This window comes from Aquarana catesbeiana, linkage group LG08 (genome assembly GCF_042186555.1).
Source record: "Aquarana catesbeiana isolate 2022-GZ linkage group LG08, ASM4218655v1, whole genome shotgun sequence".
Lineage (NCBI taxonomy): Eukaryota > Metazoa > Chordata > Amphibia > Anura > Ranidae > Aquarana > Aquarana catesbeiana.
Window position 1 is genome coordinate 128750770 of NC_133331.1, and position 12784 is coordinate 128763553.

At 44.7% G+C, this 12784-nt stretch overlaps 1 protein-coding gene across 4 annotated transcripts in view; it reads left to right on the forward strand.

Moving 5' to 3' along the window:
• The window catches only part of KIF20B (kinesin family member 20B), a 225634-nt gene that overhangs the window by 111607 nt on the left and 101243 nt on the right, over positions 1–12784 (forward strand). For all 4 annotated transcript variants that reach the window (XM_073596389.1, XM_073596391.1, XM_073596390.1 and 1 more), the window contains 3 exons: positions 4618–4902; positions 9638–9777; positions 10005–10167. In XM_073596389.1, the coding sequence (XP_073452490.1) occupies positions 4618–4902; positions 9638–9777; positions 10005–10167 (588 nt within the window). The remainder of the gene's footprint in view (positions 1–4617; positions 4903–9637; positions 9778–10004; positions 10168–12784) is intronic.

Below are 12784 nucleotides of genomic sequence, written 5' to 3' on the forward strand. Positions count from 1 at the left end.
GGATAGGCGATCCGCTTCCAAGTTCTGACAGCCTGGAAGATATATGGCACTCAAATCTGGGAGATATTCTTGTGCCAATGTCATGGTTGGTTTCACCTTTCTCAAGAGGGATTGGCTGTGTGTCCCGCCTTGTTGCTGTATATAGAACACTGCTGCCGTGTTGTCCAGACGGAGTAGGACTGGGCGACCCTGTATGTGAGGCAGCAAGGTTGCCAACGCCATGAATGCTGCTCGAAGTTCCAGAATATTGTAAACTAGGCCCTGAGTGGGAAATTCACCTCTGCTCTGGATCTTGAGTTGTTTGCAGGTGGTCCCCCACCCTGCTGCACTGGCATCTGTGTTAACAATGATCCATGGCTGCAGCCCTAATGAACGATGCTGTTTAGCATTTCTTGTTTTGTCTACCACCAGAGACTTTAGCGCATTCAGCTGGTGCTCCTGATTGGCTGGGCTAGAGGAACTCTTCCATTACATCGGGAAGGTTTGTTGGAAAACTCCTGTTTCTAGTAAGCCATGGGGAACATCAGGATACATGAAGCCATTGTCCCAAGAAGACGATGCTGAGTCATGTCAGGGATGCTGACATCACTGGTGCAGCCAATGCCTGTTGGAACTTCTTCCTGGTTTTGGGGAGTTTTTGAAGTGGCAAAGAAACTGTGGCCACCTGAGTATTGAATTGGGCCCCTAGGTAGACCATATTCTGTGTAGGCTCCAGCTGACTCTGGTAATGCCTGTCCCCCAATGCAAATCTGAGGAACTGCTGGTATGCATCCTGAAAGTCCACTGAAATCCTCCAGTCTCTTGGTTGAATATCCTGGATTATGGTATGGAGAGACTCCATCTTGAGTCTCCCTTTCTGGATAAATTTATTCAGCTTCTTGAGGTCGTTCTGGAGGCGGTCACTTGAACAGCCAATAATGGCCTTGCGCAAATGTGGACTGAATCTGCAGATTTTTGCAGTGGTCTTGCCAGAACTGGGCCCTTTGGGCAGCCTGGCTCCAACTGCCTCCTGGGCCTGGCGTTAAAAGGCTTCTGGGTATCTGAGGGAGCCGCAGGCGCCTTGGAGCTCTGCGATCTTACGTAGGTTGACTGCGTACCCCTCCAGCGCTTTCTGGAGTCCTTGGATGGGCAAAAGCCTCCAAAATCTGGGTACCTGTTTGGCGCTCCTCTGTTTGGTTGCCACCTCTGACGTCTGGACCTTCGGTCTTGGTGCAGAAGACCCTATTTTCCTCCTGTAACCCTGGAGATGGTAGTCTTCAGTTTTTTGGCCAAACGGTGCTTTCCCATGAAAAGGCAGTTTACAGCAATTCTCCTTTTAAAGATGGGTCGGCCACCCAGGGTTTTAGCCACAATGCTCTTTTGGCTGTGACTGAGCTGAGCATGGCTCTGGAGGACCATCAAATGATGTCTATAGCTGCCTCACCTACCAAGTCCGCAAGAGTTTTATCTCATCAAGAGCCTTGGGTTTATTTTCTTTTTTTTATCTATTGGCAGCTGGTGTTTGATCGCATACTCCAAGTAATGCGCCCACACTCGCATAGCGCTTGCTACGAATGTTAAAGCAACAGCGGGCTTACAAGCACAACCTAGCGTGAGGTCAAATTTTCTTAGGTTCATGTCAAGTGTCACATTCTTGGGCAGTCTGGTGACTGCCACATCCACCATTGGTGGATTAGATAAAGGAGCCGCAGCCTCCTCCGTGAGTGAACCTGCAACCTATTTGTTGAGGAGGATTTTCTCTCCCTTCTCCCATACCTCCTGAAACAGGTCTCTTATTTATGTCATAAGAGGAAAGGTAGTTACCGGTTTCTTTTATGTTCCTCCTATGGAACCCAAAGGCTTGTTCACACTTGCAGCAGGCTCTGCTATTGCACTGAAAAGCGATCTGTACTTGGGTCACTTTTTCAGAGGCATTTGATATTATCAAGGGGGCGGCCTATTCACTTGGCTGCCCTATGCATGCAAAAAGAAGCTCCTGTGCCTATTTAGGGACGACAAGCTTTCGCACAATGTTTTTAAAGGTGCGTTCTCCCATGTGACAATCGCAGCAGAATTGCATTTTGGGGTGCCCTGAAATTATAAAGGCACCTAATGCGTGTAAAATCAGGATTATATGGTGTGTGTGATTTTTCTCCTTCTTTGGAGGAGGTTCCGGATCCTCCCATTCCAGTGCAGATTTTACTGCCTTAATGAATTTGTGGTATCGCAAAATCAAAGCCTGAACCTTCAGGATCCTCTGCCAAGGAGGAGGCAGTATCTTCTCCCTCTGCCCGAAAGGTGGGCTGTAATACTGGGTCTGAGGAATCGGCCCACTTAATCCGCTGGGCTGGAGTCACCCCCTGGTACCCCTCTACTAAGAGAGGGTTGGATGGCTTGATTTAGACCTAGTGCAGGGCCCACACTCTGTTCATCCGCTTCTATCCCTGGTTGTCCGAGATGACCTGGAAAATTCTGCCAGGGAGTCATGGGCTACTTTTATTGAGCAAGGTTGGCACCTGCTGACTCTCGTACTCCTGGTCTCTGGCAAGCTGCCTGAAGCAGTTGCTGCAAAGTAGCTTTTCTGGCATAGGATCATCTCCACATGACTAACATTTGCCTTTCGGGCACTGAGCCCTCAGAGAAGAAGCTGTGTGCTTTCTCTTAAGCGTACATTTGCGCCCTTTGTACTGGGGTCTTCCAAGACTGGAAAAGTCACTTTCTGCCCTGGAAAAATCCTGACAATCCAGAGGGTCTCTGGACCTCCTAGAGTGGGAGTGTGAGCAGCCAGGGCTGCATTAGACAAGACCTGCTCGTCTGGGCATAACACACGCAAAAAAAAAAAGATTTTATAGAGATGGACAGACCTGGAACGTGTTCCCTAGGAGATAAGAGGACATGCAGTCCCAGCTGCTGGATCCGGATTCCAAAGCAGGCATGCCACAAGAGGATTGTCATCTCTGATTATAGAATGCCTCCACCCCAAAAGACCACCAGAAGGGGTTCCCCACCTTGTTGGTGCATTTAGCAGCCTAAGATGTGGGACTGCGTGCTAGGAGAGGCTTGAACCCAGACGGACTCCAACATAGTTGGCAGGTAAGAGCTTATCCTGAGTGTAACGGTCTCTAGGGGTTCATCTTTGAGGACAAAAAAGAGAATGGGGGAACTAGCTCTCAGTCAGACTTTTATAGAGCTAAACAGGTCCAGTGGGAGGATATAGGGGTGGAGCTATATCATATGTATGCTGCCATGTTGGCGTCAGGAAATGCTACTCCAGGCTCCCTCTATTGCCCCAGGACTCTCCTCAAGAGTCCTCAACCCTGATGCAAGCAGTGACCTGGCTCTTGGAAGGAGTTATGCAAATATTAAAATGTCTTCAAAGGTGGGTATCAGTATAGACAGGTGGATGTTCTTGGGTCAGCTGCACAAGTACTTGGATCCAGTGAATGAAAGGAGTATATGGGGAGGGGAGATTTGCAGAATGGTGGCTGTTTTTCAGCTAAGAAATGATTTGCTGCAGCTTTTAATACATGCTGCAAGAAGCTTACCATGTGCAGTGAACTCAGAGAGGAACCTGTATAACTTCAGCTTCAAGCCAGTGATGCTGTATCATTACACCTTGATAAAGAATTTACATTGCTGATCTGCAGGAAGCATTACATTTAGAGAGATTAATATTTTTGAGGGAAGCTACATGGCATGATTGACGGGCAAGAGTGTTTTATTTGTCAGAAGCTTTATGGAAGTCCAGTCTGATCAGTTTGGATCCTAGGAAATCTATAAAACAGATTACGCTTGTGTGGCATTTCTCACTAAAGAATTTACCATGTGTCCTGGAGGATATCGGCACTTTCACTCCTTGCTTGTCATTGCTCTTAACGTTGGTTGTAAATCCTTACGTATACCAAAGTGACTAGCCTTAGGTGATACAGAGATGAAAACAAATTCTCCTACATAAGTTGTACCTGTTTATCCGCAGCCCTCTCTCATATACCGTTGTTCAAAGTGCACAGTTTACACAGCATTTCTGTACATCAGGAGGCACAGGGTAGGGATATGATCTCACACTGACAGCATGGCAGGGAACTGAGTGTAATCTGAGACCTGAGTGGAGAGAGCTATTTATTTATTTCCCCCTGTCCACAGTCTCACAGGGAAACACGCACAGCAGAGGCTGTAAATCAGCAGCTGTGTGTTGGAGTGGGGACTGTCTCCTGGGATTGCTTGGTGTCAGGATCAATGATCAGCGGTGGCTCCTGCAGATTGGGTAGAGAAACTAGAAATTACAGTTTTTTGGAATGAGTCCGTTATACACTATAGCAGAATATGGTTTTATTTATTTTTCATTTCAGAGGTTTACAACTACTTTTAAATATGTCAGGAGTTTTCCCATATACTATTAAATAATATTGGTTTATGCAGTAAATGAAGGAAACAAAGCCTCTTTTTTATGTATGGGGAAAAAGCAAAAGATATATCTGCGTTCAGATAGATCTGCTTTGAAAATTTGAGTTTTAACCATACGCTGCACTGTTTGATGATGTAAAGCTATATTGCATTCAATATAAGAGCAAGATGCTGGGTTTAGATATTAGTCTTTGTTCCCTAGTTGTCTATTAAGAGTTTGGCTTTCTTGAGCAGGTTCTTGTACTGGAATCAAGCCAAGCTTCGGAAACCAGTCAGGCAAAGAGTGCTAGAGAAGTATCCTTTATTATCAATAATGCTGACAACAAGATGTGGCTATCAAGAAGACGAGCAACAGTACAGTGGGACTCCAACTTGGAAGACGTTTTTGAGGGTGAAGATGATGAATATCTTGATTGTACTCATCTAGAGGAGGAGGAAGAGGAGGAGGAGGAGCAGGAGGCGGAGGAGAATGATAACGATGAAGCAGAGGATATTCTTCTTAAGAAAGAGACTTATGAGGTAGGTTTATCTAGTTCTGCTCTGTCTGTTTTCTAAGTCTTTGGTTGTTACTTTTACATTTTTTTTTTTTTTTGAAGTGCAAGATTAATTTCTGGCATCTTGCTACTGTTCAGATTAGATATATGGTGTGTTACATCTACTACCTACTTATGCTGGACATGCTGATGCTTAAAAAAGTGATTCTAAAGTCATGGTGTGTTACCTGCTCTGTGCAGTGGATTTGCACAGGGCAGCCTGGATCCTCCTCCTCTCAGGTCCCTCTTCGCTGCTCCTGGCCCCTCCATCTTATCGAGTGCCTCCACAGCTAAGCATCTTGCTGTGGGGGCACCCGAGCTGAGCTGCAGTTCTGTGTATCCATTCAGACAAGGAGCTGTGGTTTGGCCCCTCCCCCTCTCTCTCCTGATTGGCTAACTGACTATAACAGCAGCGGGAGCCAATGGCGCTGCTGCTGTGTCTCAGCCAATCAGGAGGGGAGAGTCCTGGACGGTCGAGGGACTCGTGGACATCGCTGGATAGATATTAGGCTCGGGTAAGTATTTCGCGCTTTGGAACTAAATCCTACAGAACGAGAAGTATAAAGAAAAAGCAAGGACTGGTACCACTTCTTTGGTCACGCAGGTGCCCATTCAAGACCTCACACTCTGTAATGGCCAGCTTAGCTTTTTAAAGCAGTTGAAGATACTTTATTTGTATCCTATTACCTTAACCACCAGCCGCCACAGTTATACTGCAGCAGGTTGGCTCGGCTGGGTGAATCGTCGTAGCTGTACCTCGCTCCTTTAACTCATTACAGCAGGCACACACGCTCCCGGCGCGTGTTCCCAGAGCCGATGCACAGGCGCGATGACCGCCGGGCACTCGTGATCGCTTGTGACAGGGCGAGAACCAAGATTTGGGTGTGTAAACGCCCAAATCCCGGTTCTCTCAGGAGAGAGGAGTCAGATCGTGTGTTCATACTGAGTATGAACACCAATGTCTTTCCTCCCCTAGTCAGTCCCACCCCCCCTACAGTTAGACCCCTTTCACCACACTGAGTCACTTTACAGGAGCTACAGCGCTAAAAATAGCGCCTGTAAAGAGCCTCTCCTGTCTCTCCAGTGTGAAAGCCCGAGGGCATTCACACTGGAGCGGTGCGCTTGCAGGACGATAAAAAAAAGTCATGCAAGCCGCATCTTTGCAGCGGTGTATACACCGCTCCTAAAACGCCCCTGCCCATTGAAAACAGTGGGGCAGCGCTGGCCAACCACCGCTGCAGCGGCAATTTGTGGGCGGTTTTAACCCTTTTTTCTCCTGCTAGGGGGGGGGTGGTTAAAACTAGCGGACGAATAGCGAAGCTAAAACGATGGTAAAGCTGCGCTAAAAAATAAACACAGTTAACCCCTTGATCGTCCCGTAGTATTCCTTCCCTGCCAATGTCATTTATACAGTAATCAATGGCTACTTTTTAGCTCTGATCGCTGTATGAATGTCAGTGGTCTCAAAATAGTGTCAAAAGTGTCCGATCTGACCGCCGCAATATCGCAGTCCCGATTAAAAATTGCAGATCGCCGCCATTACTATTAAAAAAATAATAATAATAATAAAAATGACATAAATCTATCCCCTACTTTGTAGACGCTATAACTTTTTTGTGCAAACCAATCGGTATACGCTTATTGCAATATTTTTGGTTAAAAAAAAAAATGTAGAAGAATACATATCAGCCCAAATATTCATGTCGGCCTGAGGAAAAAATGAGTTTTTTTAAAAAAAAAATTTGAGCTATTATAGCAAAAACGACAAAATGTGTGGTTCAGGCCCAGTTCACAGTTGTGCGATGCCAGACATCGCATGTAATTCGCAGCGCACTGCTGTTCACATTACATGTGATGTCTGTGCAGTGCAATATCAGCCATTCAGATAGTATGGCTGATATCGCACCGCATTCGGTCCAAACACGCACAGGACCCGTTTTTTCTGTTCGGACCAGAATCGGATCGCGTGTGTGTTCACACATATGCGGTCCGATTCATGTCTGAACTGTCAGTTCGCAGTGCGATATGCAAGCTGAACTGGGGGTGTCGTTTAACAATGTGTTGACACTCACCAGAGATTCGCATATGGCAGTGTGAACTGACATGCGAGTCGGTGCGATGCGGGAACCCGCAGTGGATTTGCGGTGTTCTCGCATCGCAGAAGTGTTAACCGGGCTTTAATGTAGAAAAATGTAAAATTAATGCATTTGGGTGGCAAAAATATGAATGCAATCTATACACTGGGGGGAGAACGTCTGGGAGAATGTAGGATGGAGAAGGACCTGGGGGTCCTAGTTGATGATAGGCTCAGCAATGTCATGCAGTGCCAAGCTGCTGCTAACAAAGCAAACAATATTTACATGCATTAAAAAAAGGGATTAACTCCAGGGAAAAAGTGATAATTGTTCCACTCTACAAGACTCTGGTCCGGCCGCACCTGGAGTATGTTGTCCAGATCTGGGCACCAGTCCTCAGGAAGGATGTACTGGTAAGGGAGCGAGTACAAAGAAGGGCAACAAAGCTAATAAAAGGGTCTGGAAGATATTAGCTATGAAGAAAGGTTGCGAGCACTGAACTTATTCTCTCTGGAGAAGAGACGTTTGAGGGGATATGATTTCAATTTTCAAATACCGTACTGGTGACCCCACAATAGGGATAAAACTTTTTTGCGGAAGGGAGTTTAACAAGACATGTGGCCACTCCTTAAAATTAGAAGAAAAGAAGTTTAACCTTAAACTACGTAGAGGGTTCTTTACTTTAAGAGCGGCAAGGATGTGGAATTCCCTTCCACATGCAGTGGTTTCAGCAAGGAGTGGGGGCATCAATAGTTTAAAAAAACTATTAGATAAGCACCTGGACGACCACAACATACAGGGATAAACAATGTAATACTGACATATAATCAAACACATAGGTTGGATTTGTGTCTTTTTTTCCAACCTCACTTAGGCCCCTTTCACACTTGGGCGGGGGCGGCGTCAGTGGTAAAGCATCGCTATTGTTAGCAACGCTTAACCGTCGGTATTCGGCCGCTAGCTAGGCGCTTTGCCGGCGGTATAGCCATGCTGTCCCATTGATTTCAATGGGCAGGAGCGGTGAGTACACCGCTCCTTCCCCGCTCCAAAGATGCTGCTGGCAGGACTTTTTTTTTTTTCCTGTCCTGCCAGCGCACTGCCCCAGTGTGAAAGGGCCCTTACTATGTAACTATATGTGTGTGGTTTTTTTTTTTTTTTTTTTTTTTTTTTTTTTTTTTTTTTTATGTTTTTTTTTCAAAATTGTCGCTTTTTTTGTTTATAGCGCAAAAAAAAAAAAAAAAAAAACGCAGAGGTGATCAAATATCACCAAAAGAAAGCTCTATTTGTTTGTACAACGTCGCACGACCACGCAATTGTTAGTTAAAGCATTGAAGTACCTTACACTATATGCTGCATCCCTTCTGTATCCAGTAATGACATGGAGGCCAGGAGGAGGAGCCAGAGCTTGCAAGGGAGGACCAGGAATCTGACAGTGGTCCTCCTTCTTCCTTCTTTCTTTTTTTTTTTTTTTTTTTTAAAGCTCAATTTCTTTGTAGTGCTGGAGCAATTGGAGTTCAGCATTTACCACTACTTTTGCAGGAGCCTTTTTTTTTTTTTTAAATTGGCAAACTGTTTAAAGGCATAGTTTACCTTTTACCAAGAAACTGCCTATGCACATAAGCAACATCTGTAGAGAAAAACTAAAACTGTACATCTTTGACCAAAATTGAATGCCCATACTATAGCTGTGGGCCATTATGTACCTCATGAAGCCTGACTGGAAAACTCCCAGGATGTTGAGAGGCCTAGCTGTTACTGTTCATATTCATCATCACAGGAGTGAACACTTTCTCAGATTCAAACTCCCTTTCATGCGCTCTCTCTTCCTTGACGTAGTAGCTTTGAGCTCAGCATTTTAGATCCCACATCTATGATGGTAGACCCTAACAACTGAGCCTCTCTCAGCAACGTCCTGGGAGTTTTCTACTCGAGCTTCATGAGGTACATAAATGGCCTACACCTATGGCAAGGGTTTTATTCAATTTTGGTCAAAGCTGTACAGTTTATTCAGAGACACCCCTTATCTGCATAGGCCGTTTTTTTGGTAAAAGTGAACTAACCCTTTAAAACAGAGCTCCACCCAAAAGGGGAAGCTCTGCTTGTTAGCTCCCCCCCCCTCCACTGCCACATTTGACACTTTTTGCAGGGGACTGGATACCTGTCAAAACCAGGTACCCTTACCTGCTCCCACTTCTGGGAAAGATCGCTGCACAGCGAACTTCCGAATTTCCCGTTCCTCCTCCTCCCCGCTGCATTCTGGGAGATGCACAGGTCCCAGAAAGATGGTGGGGACCATTCAGAAAGTGCTCCTTCACAGTAGGAACTGTGAAGCTACAAGCCGATTGACGAACCGGCTAGGGGTGTGAAACCACAAGCCAATTGACGAATCGGCTAGAGATGTCGTGTGATACCTGGGCAGTTGAGTGTCCTTGTATTAAAAGTCAGCAGCTACAGTATTTTGTAGCTGCTGAATTTTAATTCTTATTTTTACAGGCTGGAAAACCACTTTAACCACCTTAATGTTTCCCACATTAAAAAACTGTTCTATCTACAAATCAAAAGCATAGATCTTACCTAATACTATGTTCATTACAGAACTTGTTACAACAATACTGATATCTCACTCTGTTCAATTTGTTGATTCAGAAACTTTTGGAACTTGTCAAAGATCTGGAAACTCAGCTGGTCCATGAGAAAAGGGATAAACTTTTAATGGAACTTAAAATCCGCGAAGAAGTAGCTAAAGAGTTCACCCAGCACTTCATTCAACGTGAAAATGATTTCAGGTAAATACTTTAGTATGAGGTGGTGCTGTAGATTTTTAGTGTGCTTCTTATTGGTATTCTTTTATATGTTCAGGTGAAATAATTTGTCACTTAACAAGAGTATAAATTGCATGTAAATCGTAAAGATATCTTTGTAATGAAATATTAGGATCCATAGCCAGCAAAATGCTATTGGCTGTCAATTTTTCTTACACTTCATTGCATTGGTCTGTTCTTTTTTTCTAAAGTGAGCGTTTACAAAAGGAAAAAGAAGTGATGGAAGAAAGATGTGATGAAAGAATGGAAATATTCTGGGACTTGGTGAGAAAATGTTCTAATGAAGATGATGAAGATGATGAAGATGATGAGGAAGATGCTAAAGAGGAGACTGTAACAGATACAAATGTCCAGGTAAATTGAGATGTTAAAAGTCTTGTCTATATTCCCATCACACATATTCCTGGATCACTAGGCTCATCTGTAGCAGGTGATATAGTAACTACCAGCTGGACACTGGATATCACAGAATGCACATACTCACCAGTAGGGTAGCACTGATACTAGTGCCGATACCAAGCATTTGCACGAGTACTTGTACTCATGCAAATACTCCGATACTTGCATTCTCAGTTTAGTCGGGAGGGATCCTCCAACCTCTGTCTCCTGTTCATTCATCTAGAGAAGAAAGGAGGGCGCAGTGACCTTGTGCATTACCAAAGGTAAGCTGTATTAAAAAGTGTAACAGCAATGATCATACTCGCATACAGATGTGATAAAAAACTTGTAAATGCAACAGCAAATTGAACATTGGTAATGCACAAGGTTGGTGCGCCCTCTTTTCTTCTCTATATGTTTCAGTTCCAAGGATACCCATTGTTCTGAGGAGGGCAGCAAGACCAGTGACATTCCATACAAACCCTAAGGGTTGGCCGCACCACACATCTATAGACTAAGCCCCCAAGCGCAGGAGATTGTGTTGTATTTTGTCCATTCATCTTCAGTGCTGCTGAGAAAGGGACTGGGGGAATCTGCATCGTCACTTCCTTTCCCTGTCTCAAAGGGGAGTTATCGGGGGTCTGTTTAGACCCCTGATATCTCACCAAAGCCACCCCCCAACAGGGCTGATGATTATAAAGAATTGTAATAAAAAAAATATTTTAAAGTTTAAATTGAAAAAATTAAATAAAAAAAACACTGACACCGTGCACAGATTTGTTGGGGAGTCCGGTGACGTCACAACTCTGCCTCCCGCGCTTTGGGCTGTCAACACGCCCATGGAAACAAACAGATTCTGCAGGCTGTTGATGAAAATCTGTGACTGAAATAGAAAGGTAACAATTATGCGATCTAATACAATATGTTACTATGTATAGATAGTAGTCTTTCAGATTCATGGAACATGATGTTTACAACCACTTTAAGGAGCTAGCCATATTTCAGATTTTCACATATTTTTAGGGCCCCCTTTAGGCTTTATGTTGACAAATGCTTGTTCAGACTTTAATAGCTCATAACCAAATTTACAAACGAGTAGGTAGCTTCTTCTCTCCATTTAGCCTTGTAAAGCTCTGTCCAAGGTCTTTATTATTGGTTTCCTGCTGTTCACGAATAGGCCTCCTTCATATGGCTGTTTAGCCACATACACCAATCTGCAGTTTCTTGTGGCTGGAATGATAAATGTATGCAACTAGTGGCAGCTGCTGAGCCTGTACAAAGTTGTGTTTTTTTTTTTTTTTTGTTTTTTTTTTTTGTTTTTTGACATGGTGACAGAAATTGTTTGCATGTAGCCGTACATCATCAAGTGGTTACCTGCAGTTAGGGACGTCTGTCCGAGTCTCGACACATCTGACATTGTGAACATCAGGAAAACCAGAATAAATTTGCATGCATCAGTCATTCCTGCCTCAAGAATCTGATGATTATTGCTGCTGTAATCCAGTTTATGTGGCTAAAAGGCTGTGTGAAAGGGCCTTAATCTCTTCCCGGTGTCCCCTTTTGACAGCCTATGTAGAGCTTCAGAAGCTCCCAACCTCAATGTTTTAACACCCCCCCCCCAACCATAACATTATAACCCGCCTTTAAAATTAAAACTTAGTGATTTGTAAAGCTTTGTTTTATTTTTTAAATAACAAACCTGTTATACTTACCTGCTCTGTGCAATGGTTTTGCACAGAGCAACCCTGATTCTTCTCTTGGGTACCCGCCGGCGCTCCTTGCTCCTCTTCCCCACTCCCCGCTGAGTGCCCCATAGCAAGCCTATGGGGTTACTTTTGCGGGCTCACTCTTGAGCCGTGGTGTTTGCATCTATTCAGATACACAGCTTGGTTCAGCCCTGCCCCGCCCTCATGCTCTTTGCTCACAGGTTTTGATTGACCGCAGAAGGAGCCAGTGGCTCCCACCCCTTGACTATAAACCTAACCCTTAACCTACTTCCCAAAACAATTTTTCCCTCTTAAAGTGGAGCTCCACCCAAAAAGGAAGTTACGCTTTAAGGCATTCTTCCCCACTCCTGTTTCTGAAATGGAACTTTTGGGGAGGAATGTGAGCAGGTACTCCAATTTTTGACAGGTTCCCACTTCCGCTTACAATCAATAAGTTAGCCGAAGCATAAGTTTTTCTTTTACACACACACCCCCTCCCCCCATTCACAGTGCGCAGATCCGCGGGCACCCGGTCGTGAAGCCGCAAGTGGTCACAGCTGAGTGCCCATAATAAAGATGCCGGGGAGAGAGGACGCGGCTAGGCTGAGCACAGCGTTAGATCGTGGGCCAGGTAAGTGGCTGTTAAGTCAGAAGCTACAGTTTTTGTAGCTGCTGACTTTTAACATTTTTTCATAGGAGACTGGAGCTCCTCTTGAAAGTTTTGTTGAAACCTGCTTTGCTGTTGATTTGCATTCAAAATGCTCTTTTATAGAGCAATGGACAGGCAGTGAGGTGACGTTTATAGCACCTCTTCCCTGGTTGATGTAATGCTCCTAAATACCGGACATCCGTGCGTGTTGTATGGTTGCAGTGTGTCCCCATTTGCT